This window comes from Ooceraea biroi, chromosome 3, assembly GCF_003672135.1.
Source record: "Ooceraea biroi isolate clonal line C1 chromosome 3, Obir_v5.4, whole genome shotgun sequence".
Lineage (NCBI taxonomy): Eukaryota > Metazoa > Arthropoda > Insecta > Hymenoptera > Formicidae > Ooceraea > Ooceraea biroi.
The window spans coordinates 4,161,659-4,172,068 of NC_039508.1; the positions used below are offsets into that span (position 1 = coordinate 4,161,659).

Below are 10,410 nucleotides of genomic sequence, written 5' to 3' on the forward strand. Positions count from 1 at the left end.
CACTCACTGTATTATTGTTATTTTAATAATTATATTTTGCAGAGAGAAAAACGGTATTAGCTTAATTTAATTAATTAAATTAAATTAATTTGTTTAATTAATTAATTAAATTAAATTAAATTAGTTTCTTTTACAAAATCTGATGTAACGACTGGGAAATATATGTATGTATGTGTTGCCATTTTGTCACTGTATTAATAAACAGTTACTTAAAATATTATACAATTTTGTACACAAGATATTAACACACACATAAATACATAATATAAGCTTTTTAAATTGTTTTCAATTATACTTGATTGTGTTATCATCCATGAATATACAAATACATTATCTGCTTAAAAAAAATTATAAAAAATTATGAAATAGTAGTAGCAAAAATAAAATGCAAATTTATATAGTATTACATACTATTAGCATAACGAAGAGTTGTGTTGAAACGAACGATGAATCTATACAACAGAAAATATCAGCAAATTGTGAATTTCGCGAAGAAAGATACGCGTAAGATAAATTGACTTTTTGTTTGAACTTCCTTTTTCTTTGTCATTACACGAGTTGTGTATGTACTCTGCAATCGATCGTTCTTTTCTTAACACATTGTAATCAGCCATGCAGATTTGTGCCTCTTATTATTCATGAAAATTCACCAAGAGAATACGAGATAGGAAGATTTATCTTTACATTGATCTCTATTGCAGAAAAGTTTGTCAAGAAAAGTATTCTCGTCTTCGTAAACGGAGTGAGCGTTCGATCTATAATAAATCGCCCAAACCTTTCATTATTCTACTAACAATAAGATAAAAACAGTTATGAAAATGATCTTAATGTCTTGTGATCGTTTCTGTCGTCTATATCTTATATCGTCTATATCGTCTAGTCTTTCGTACATATCCTCTCTCTGAGAGAATTTTTAATGAAACTGCAAATCGTCAGACGACGTCGATTGTGCAACAGTTACAACCGAGCGATGAAGATGAGTATATCGAGCGATATTTTTCAGTCTGGACAATATAAACTGAATCGTGTGCTACTCTCATTACTAGGACAGTGGCCTTTTCAGAAGGCTAGAGACAAACGAGCCATCTTTTCTGCATTGTCGTTTATTGGGTTAACGCAAGCCATCACGCAGGTACAATCAAACAATACCAAATGCGAAAATCAAGATAAAGAATCATATTATTAGGCCTTGAGTTGACATTTTGCGAAGGAATTTCGTACTTTTCGCGTTAACATCTTTGTCTTGCAAATATTGTTATTGAATTTAAGGTACTCGCTTTGGTGACGTTACGCGGCGATTTAAGTGCAACGTTCGAATGTATACCACCGCTCTTAATAGACGGTGTTTGCATCATTAAGCTGTTGAACTTGGTATACAATATGAAGAAGGTATGCTAATAGCCGCGATATTTTTTGCGTCAATTGTCAAATGCAAACTTACATTTTTCAAGAAATAAAATTTCAAGCCGTAGATCAAGATACTCATCATACATATACAAAAGGACTGGCAATCGTGCGCCATCAAAAGCGAATTTGAGATTCTACACAAGTTTGCCGAGAGTGGAAGAAGTATTACAATCGGCTATGCCGGTAAGACATTGATAACAATTATAGTATAATATATATTAAAATTATACGATAAAAAATATTTTAAACATTTAAGAGAAAAATTAACATAATAAATATTACTAATCACAATAAAGATTAATATTGTGATAACTATCAATCTAAATATTTGTTTAAATTTATCTCATCCGAAAATCGTCGGATGCATTATAATAACAAATAATATGTTTCAATAGCGCTTCGAAATGGAAACATAAATTTTATTCTTTCCTTAATTAATTCTTAATTAATGTTTCTAAAGTAATGCTTGCATTTAGGTGGTATATATGCATTTGGCAGTCTGTTTCCACTCCTGGCTATAATTCCAAAGATACTGGGTAATGATGTAACATCGAATTATTCGACGCGACCAGTAGGATTTCCGTATCATGTGGAATACTACATAGATCTCGAGAAGTATTATTATCCTGTATTAATCCATAATTATCTGGCTACTACAATCCGTCTTACTATCGTAATCGCGTCTGATACCTGCGTGGCTATTTTGGTGCAACATTGTTGCGCATTGTTTTCAGTCGTCAGGTATGTATTTGATGGTCTAAACCGACATTGAACAAACATTTCTAAAGACTTGAATTTTGTTTTTTGTGTTCAGATATCGACTAGAGCATATACAAAAGTCCATCGAGCAAGACAAGGAGCTCGCCTCGCTCAGGAAAGACGATAAGGTTTACACGAATTTTGTATACTGCATTCGAAAGCACAAAGCTGCTTTACAGTTGGTATCTATATATCAAATACAAAATATAAAGACTTTCTACTTATATGCATTAATACTACATAATTGTTTATATATATATATATATATATATATATATATGTTTTAAATCAGATTTGCTAGCTGTCTAGAGACCATTTATGTGCAGGCATTCTTCCTAGAAATTGGTTTCGTTATATTAGTTATGAGTGTGTCAGCTGTGCAGGTTTTTGTATATCACAATTATGTAACTTTATAAGATTTAAGAAGATTATTAAAATCGCTTTTTATTTTGGAACATTCAGGCTACCAACGATTCTCTTACCCCACAGCTTGCAATTCGACATGGTGGTTATATAACCGCGCAATTGTTGCATTTATTTATCGCATGTTGGTTGGGGCAACAAGTAATCGATCATAGTGACCGTGTGTACACATCAACGTAAGTTCAATGTGTTTAATTATTTTTCGCTACATTTATTGTAACAAAAGTCTGTAGTGTTGTTTAATTTTTTTTAATGAAAAAATGATGACAAATTGTAAGATAAATATTTTTCCAACAATTTTTATTTTATAGTTCATACATCAATAAAATTTTTTAAATCAGTTACAGGGGCGAATGGTATGAATCATCATGCAAATCCAAAAAGCTCTTAAACATGGTAATGTTGAGAAGTATCTCACCTTGCACATTGACAGTTGGAAAAATCATGATTCTATCTCTTCCGAGTTTCAGCGCGGTAAGACTTGCAAACTTCTCCGCACGATGATCTTCCTGTTAATAAATATTTTATTGACAGTTACTTTCCTTATATTTTTTTTTAGGTTGTACGTGCATCTGCTTCGTACTTTACCGTTCTGCGGTCTGTACAATAATTTAAAACGTTCCAAATTTTTCTTTTCGGCGTAAGAAGTTATGGTTAATATAAACGATGAATATAATAGTTTGTTATTTAAATAATAATGTATATCAACACTTAGAATATAATAAATAAAGATAAGAACATTGATACTTACGCGTGTGAATTTATTTTTCCACGAGAATTTAAATTTCTCCTGATTCAGAATTGAATAAGTATAAAAAATCTTCAACGGAAGTACAAGAGTGGAGCAAAGCGCGTTTGATAAAAGTCACAAAGTTCTGCTTTCTAGTACAGTAACATACTGCGGTACCTCTTATGCAACTGTCTGATTCTAGACTGTCTTTCTCTACTCACAAATAAAATTTTCATGTCGCATATTCTGTCACTCACAATGTGCAGAATCCAAAATAATATTTTCTCTCATACGATTCTACAATAATTTCTTTCCGCTTCGTCACTACTTTGTGGCAGGCAATCTTGTAATTTTGCGATCGATCCAGTCGTTCGTATTGGTCTCCAAACGTGTTAACGTTACGTGTTTCGCAGCACTTGGTAGTCTATACTTTAAACAGAATTCTTAATGGGAACTGATCTATAGTCCACCTCGATTGAATTTCGCTCTCATAATAATGACACTGAAATAGACAAGAGACAAGATGGACAAACCTGATCAGTTTTTCTTTCAAAACACAAATTACAGAATCTTACGGATATTACTAAGCGTTAGCGGTCTCTGGCCTTTTCATACGTTACGTAGACGCTACCTGACGTACCTCGTAATGGTACTAGTACTTGGATCCGGATTTGTGTTTCAGGTAAATAAAGAAAGGAAACGTCCTGTTATTCTAAAATATTGTATATTGTACTCTGTCTGTATGTCTGTCTCGCTTTAATCTTTATGATTGCATGAGTGTGGAAATTGAATATTATTTTCCTGATAACTGTATCGTTATGTTCTTTTATGCGCATACAAAAGCAGTAATATTTGCGATTGAGTGATTTAGTCATAATTACAGAAATAACATATATTACACACACATGTTGTGTAATTATTATATATATTAAAATAAAAAATACACTGAGAATGTAGAAAACGGGAAATATTCTGTTTTTCGTTCATTTTCCGTGTGTAATTGTAATCTGTGAAAAATGCAGGTATTAGGTATAGTGGAAGTTTTGAATGATACCTTTGCAGTGATCGATACCCTGCCCTTATTAGTCTTCGTTACAACATCAATGGCTAAAATGTTCTGTGTGGTGTACGCGTTACCACAGGTACATAAATAAGAATATATTGTATTATCGAATAATATATTATAACTAAAATTGTAACAACGGAATTATTACTGTTCATTGTATTTACGTTGTTCGTGAGTACAGTTAAAAATATTGCTAATCAAGATAAATGAGTATTGCCTCTCCGCAAAATCGGACGAAGAAGCTAAAATTCATAACAAACATGCAATATACGCACGGAATTTGGGTTACGCTTACACGGGTGAGTTTAACGGTTCAATAATAATATATGATTTATATGACAAATGAATTATATGATAAATAACAATAAAACGATTGAAACGTGTGGCTTTTATAATAAACTTGATTCTCTAAATATTTTTTAAAAAATTAACTGACAGTTTTTGGGATGGTTGTAAATATTTGTGGAAGTACTTGAAATTTTTGTAATAACTGCGTGGTCTCTGAATGCAATATTTGTATAAATAATAGGAAGCTCAAGTGTCCAAACATTGTAGTCTTTTTTTCATATAAATGTTCATATAAAGTTTTTCATACAAATAATATAATTAGGTTTCATACTTATTCATTCCGTTCTCTTCATCATGGTGACATTAATGCTGAGGTTTGTCCATACGAGCTCCGATAAGAACATTACGTCACCGGATAATTCTCAAGTAATATTTGTTTATCGTGTCGATTACATGGTCGATTTAAACACGTACTACATTCCAATTTTTATACATACGGCTACATGCTCATTCTCTACTGCGGTTTTAATAATTGTATTCGACGTTCTGTACTTAACGATGGTCGGACACTGCTGCGGTTTATTTGCAGCCGTAAAGTGAGTGTAAAGTGATTCGGTTAATTCACGCTATCTAGATTTAAGTATACATATTTGCAAAAATATATTGAGTTGTATGATAAGTCGGGGTCTTCGGTTAAATGGATTTTCCAAATTAAACTATTATCCATATTATTAATCCAAAATAACACGCAACAGACTCGAGACTCTAAAAATATCAACTTATGGGCTAATTTGAAGTTTCCGAAAAATTTGAAGTTACTTATTATAGAATCCTGCATATGTATATTCGATATAAATAACTAATGACTTGTTCGTTAAATGAAACAATTTATTTTTCATTAAAAATTTGGATAACGTTAAACTTTAGATATCGATTGGAAAATGCAGTCGACCGCGAAGAGGGTAGCAACTGTTTGCCACTGACGCTTACAAAGGATATATCATACGCAAATGTCGCGTATTGCGTACGAAGACATGCGGAGACAATAGAGTCAGTGTATACATATGTTTGCACGAGCGTTTTCGTCTCTGTGATTAATAATAATTAATAATTTACGAATATTTTCATACTTACATCAGATTTGTCGCTGCTGTGGAGTCCATGTATAGTTTGCCTCTATTCGTACACATTGGAGAAAGCATATTAGGTTTGAGTGTTCTAGGATATCAAGTACGAATTTCAAATGATGAAAATTCTGTACCATATGACATTTCTTGGATAGAAGATAAAATCTGGAAGTCTTGGTCACTTAAATCGTTTTGTCCTCATGAATTCTTTTTTCTTAAGTTTCTTTTTCTGAATTTGAATGATATTTAGCAATAAATATATAAAATTAATGAATAATGTGAGAAATATACACAGAAATTATGTTCTGTTTAGTGTGCCTCTTATATTATTTCAAATTCAAAATATAAATTCGGAACATAAAATATTTTAAGTGATATGATTTCCGCAATTTATTCTTGTGGCTTTTTCATGTCATATCATAATATATAATGAAAATTATTCAATAAATAATTATTCAATAAAAATAACTGATTAAAAAATTTTGTTTGCGGTACTCTTTAGGTGGTGACAAACATGGGTGGAATCAATAATCTTTTAAGACCCGCTAGTTATCTAAATGGACTCTTAATCAACGTATTTTTTGAAAATTGGCAAGGTCAGAAAATCATAGATTTCAGTGAGAAGATATTTGAATCCGCGTACGTTTTGTACTCATATTCAAACACGCATATTTGCACATAAAATCATATTAAGATATTATGGAGTTATAAAAAAAATGCAAGGATATAGTATGCATAAATTAATATATAAAATAAATGAAAAATTTCACAATGTAAAATATAAAATGTGTAGGTATAATACAAAGTGGTACAATATGTCAATAGCAACAAGAAAGCTCTTGATAATTATCATGATGAAAAGCAGAACGCCATTGGTAATAACTGCTGGTAAAATTATGATAATGTCATATGTGACTTTCAATGCGGTAAGTAAATCTTTATATTTTATTCAATTACCATGTAAGAAAAATTCTATGAGAGTGCAAGTTGTAATTTTTTAAGGTGTTGCGTGCCTCATCGTCATACTTTATGTTATTACGATCTCTATAGTAAAAATCTAAATATAATAACATTTATCATCATATTTTAACAAATGGCAACAGTTTCTTATATAGATAAAATAATTAAAGAACAGAATCAAACGTTTGTTTAATCTTTAAAGTGGACAAAAATACCTATAAACCGAAAGATTTATATCGAGTACTAATGCTAAGAAAATATTTTATTTTACATTTGTTATTATTATTACAAAAGCAAATACGTACCATGCATGTTTCACACAAAATTTAATGTTCCGCCAATTAATACTAGTAGAAGTATTAGAAATCTTTACGATATTAATAAAGAAAAAAATGCAGTGTGTGCTTGTAAATTTTCGCTATCATCGGAAGACTTTTATGTTTCACTGCAAGACGAGACTCTTATGAAAATTTCTTTCTGTGTTCCGCGCAACTTTTCCTCCAGTATAATTTGTAGTTAATCGTTTCGATAGAATCTTCTACATATATAATAATCTAAAGAGTTTTTGCGACTTTATATTATTGCTTTCATGTTTCAATGGTGGGTAATCTCGCTGCAAGTATGTATTTTTGCGATCAATCACGCAAATGGCTGTTCGCGTTTGTTATGTGATATAAGCGTGTAGAAGTAGCGTGTGTCTTTTGCGACGCACAGTCATCAGCGTTAAACGGAATTTTTCATGAGCGGCTGACCGGGATCTATATCCCTCGACAATTCAACGAATCTCGCAAAACAGTGGCGTCAGATAAGAGACACGATGGATGATGTCGACGAGTTCTTTCGACAGTCGCATTACAATATTATTCGGATTCTGTTGAGCGTTGGCGGACTCTGGCCCTATCACACGACGAGTCAACGTTGCGCGACATATGTTGGCTTTTTGCTCGTGCTCGGAACCGGGTTGATATTCGAGGTATACATTTAATATACTTGTCACATGTACACACCACGCAAGCATGCATGTAACGTACTGACTTCTTACCTCTTTCTTTTCTCGTGAGAAAATTAGTGTCGTTTATGACAGCCACTACTTTTCATTTAATGTCTATACAAATAGATACAATCGATCTTGCCAATGTAAAAAATAAAATCGATCTTGTCGCTATTAAAACTTAAAAAAAAGTTTAATGATCTGTATGCGAAAGATCTTTTCATCTAATGTAAATGCGTTAATATCTAATCATCGCGGAGCATGCTATCGTTGCTTACGCCACTATTCAAGTAATGGAAGATTTTAAAAACATGAAATACTGCGTTCGACACACACACACACACACAAATCCACTATACACTATATTGCGATGTAGGAGTACGATTTTATTTTTTTTATAAAGACACATGCATTATGCTGCATGCCGCGAGCTTAATTAACTGTGACAAGACGTGCTGTAAAATTACATTACAAAATCAAGATATCCATGATTAATCTCGTGAATAATGTAATGTGTGCCGAATATAGGTGCTGGGTATGATTGAAGTTTGGCCAGACTCTTTAGAAGTGGTTGACTGCTTGCCACTATTAGTTCTCGGTGCAGTGCCATTGACTAAACTGGTCTGCGCGATATATACGTTACCGGAGGTGTGTAAATAAACATAGCGATGTTAACTTAATCGATATGCATGTCAGTTGAAAATTATCACAGTAAGGCGTTTTTGCAAGATCGTACTTAAACTGACTCCGAGCTACAGATCAAGATACTTCTGAGGAAAATGCAAGAGTATTGGTATTCTCCAAAATCGGACGAAGAGACCAGGATCTTACATTCATATGCGATATATGGACGAAATTTAGGCTACGTTTATATGGGTGAGTTTGCAGTGTAACAAAAATATTAGGTCATCCTACATTTAATGTCGCTTCTTAAAACTAATTTCCAGTGTAAAATGGTAATATAAAAATAAGTGGTAATCAAATTGGAGCAGGAGAGAATATGATGAATAACGTATTTGTTGTAAATTTTAATTTCAGGTATGTTGCTTATCCACACCGTCGTTTTCATACTTGCAACACTTTTAACTAAATTTATTTCGGTGGAATCCACCGGGAACAACTCGTCAAGCAACTCGCATAGCACGCAAAGAGGATTACCGTATCGTGTCAATTACATGGTCGATCTAGAAACATATTACGTTCCAATTTTTATCCACACCGCTGTATGCGACGTAATTTACACGATCTTGATGATCATGTTCGACGTGTTGTACCTGACGCTCGTTCAGCATTGCTGCGGTTTATTTGCAGCTTTAAGGTGAGTTCTGCGTTAATGATGGTGTTGAATGAATGACCGGCAAGGCCAAGTGTTCACTTTTTTTATGTGTGGATTATTTTAAATGATTTTCAATCGGATAGATATCGCTTAAAAAGCGTATCTGAACATGGAAATGACGATGACGACTCAACGCCGATCTCGAGGAGGAATAAAATTTTCTCAAATATCGTGTACAGCATTCGAAGGCATGCAGAAGTAATACAGTTAGTATACTTTGTGTACTTACATTGTTCATCGTTATTACAGATAATAGTACTTTAAGTGACGCTTTTGTACGTATCATGGCAGATTTGCTACCGTTACGGAGTCGATATACAGGGTACCCCTTTTCGTGCATGTCGGGGCTAACATATCAGTTTTAAGTATCTTAGGATTTCAGGTAGACGCAAATTACTTGATTATTATGCATCGGTCTTAATACGTACTGTTTTTTAGGTGATTACGAATACGGAGGACATCAATCGCGTTCTGAAGCATGTCAGTTATTTGAATGCTCTCCTCGTCAATACATTCTTCGAAAATTGGCAAGGTCAAAAGATGATGGACAGCAGCGAAGAGGTCCACGAATCCGCGTATGTTTTTCGTAATAATTCTTTTAGAGTCGACAAATTACATATGTCAAATACATATAACGAAATAGTAGATAAAAGAATCAATTAAATTAAAAAATTTTATATTCAACAAGGATCTTTTTTTAATTTAATCCTTTTCAAAAAACATTTATATAATGCATTTACAGGTATAACACAAAGTGGTACAATATGCCAACGAACCAAAGAAAGCTTCTAGTGATGATTATGATGAGAAGCAGAAAACCATCAAGAATAACGGCGGGTAAACTCGTTAACTTGTCATACGTAAATTTTTCCGCGGTAAGTAAAATAACAATGCCACACTAGGGCATCTGCAATCATTTTGTTAAAGGTATCAAATTTCATTCAATTTAATGATTTAAGGTAATACGTGCATCGTCGTCATACTTTATGCTTCTACGATCTATGCAGTAAAAGTTCCAAATGTAATAAAAATAAAAAATTTAGGAGACCTTTTGTCCACGCTTCTTAATATAATATTTTCGACTAATGCATTTAACCACACGTGTTTTTCCAGAAGTCTTCCAGACGAAATTTACGTGAGTAAGTGTGAAGCTGTAAAAAGATTATCTTCATAATACAGTAAACAATTGTTAAATTTACTAGAAAAATATGTATAAACATGAATAAACGCGCAGGTAATATTTTAAAATATAGATCAACATTATCATAATGTTACAAAATATGTAATTATTTTTCTTATTGTTCGTGAAAGTATAGCCTATAT

The 10,410-nt window shown here is 32.6% G+C and overlaps 2 protein-coding genes and 1 long non-coding RNA gene across 5 annotated transcripts; 2 read left to right on the forward strand and 1 right to left on the reverse strand.

Moving 5' to 3' along the window:
* Positions 1-323: 323 nt before the first annotated feature.
* LOC105287413 lies at positions 324-10,335 on the forward strand. The gene is made up of 20 exons (XM_026968460.1): positions 324-1,132; positions 1,270-1,389; positions 1,473-1,590; positions 1,884-2,148; positions 2,222-2,344; positions 2,459-2,549; positions 2,629-2,765; positions 2,931-3,090; positions 3,831-4,001; positions 4,342-4,461; positions 4,567-4,684; positions 7,522-7,733; positions 8,280-8,399; positions 8,510-8,627; positions 8,790-9,069; positions 9,171-9,293; positions 9,379-9,469; positions 9,526-9,662; positions 9,830-9,962; positions 10,047-10,335. Exons 1-20 carry the CDS (start codon positions 917-919, stop codon positions 10,095-10,097), a joined length of 2,904 nt encoding a protein of 967 aa, XP_026824261.1. The 5' UTR covers positions 324-916; the 3' UTR covers positions 10,098-10,335.
* Positions 3,138-4,572, reverse strand: LOC113561650. Its single transcript, XR_003406337.1, has 3 exons — positions 4,374-4,572; positions 3,895-4,031; positions 3,138-3,821 (listed from the first exon to the last, which is right to left on the reverse strand). It is a non-coding gene; the product is annotated as an uncharacterized LOC113561650 (long non-coding RNA).
* Positions 3,817-7,570, forward strand: LOC105286078 (odorant receptor 13a). Of its 3 annotated transcripts, XM_011350721.3 has the most exons (9): positions 3,817-4,001; positions 4,342-4,461; positions 4,567-4,684; positions 4,996-5,269; positions 5,601-5,723; positions 5,813-5,903; positions 6,303-6,439; positions 6,594-6,726; positions 6,803-7,570. In XM_011350721.3, exons 1-9 carry the CDS (start codon positions 3,843-3,845, stop codon positions 6,848-6,850), a joined length of 1,203 nt encoding a protein of 400 aa, XP_011349023.1. In that variant the 5' UTR covers positions 3,817-3,842; the 3' UTR covers positions 6,851-7,570. The 3 variants fall into 3 exon arrangements, with proteins under 3 accessions (XP_011349023.1, XP_011349022.1, XP_011349024.1); XM_011350720.3 differs by having other exon boundaries at positions 6,594-7,570; XM_011350722.3 differs by lacking the exon at positions 6,803-7,570 and having other exon boundaries at positions 6,303-6,396; positions 6,594-6,720.
* Positions 10,336-10,410: the final 75 nt, after the last annotated feature.

Excerpts from the sequence above, each read along its gene's own strand:
- LOC105286078 (XM_011350720.3), top strand. The coding sequence starts at position 3,843 with ATGGACAAACCTGATCAGTTTTTCTTTCAAAACACAAATTACAGAATC. Across the intron at positions 4,002-4,341 it reads GATCCGGATTTGTGTTTCAG|GTATTAGGTATAGTGGAAGT; the intron begins GTAAATAAAGAA and ends TGAAAAATGCAG. Across the intron at positions 5,904-6,302 it reads TGAGTGTTCTAGGATATCAA|GTGGTGACAAACATGGGTGG; the intron begins GTACGAATTTCA and ends GGTACTCTTTAG.
- LOC105287413 (XM_026968460.1), top strand. The coding sequence starts at position 917 with ATGAAACTGCAAATCGTCAGACGACGTCGATTGTGCAACAGTTACAAC. Across the intron at positions 2,149-2,221 it reads GCATTGTTTTCAGTCGTCAG|ATATCGACTAGAGCATATAC; the intron begins GTATGTATTTGA and ends TTTTGTGTTCAG. Across the intron at positions 2,550-2,628 it reads TGAGTGTGTCAGCTGTGCAG|GCTACCAACGATTCTCTTAC; the intron begins GTTTTTGTATAT and ends TGGAACATTCAG.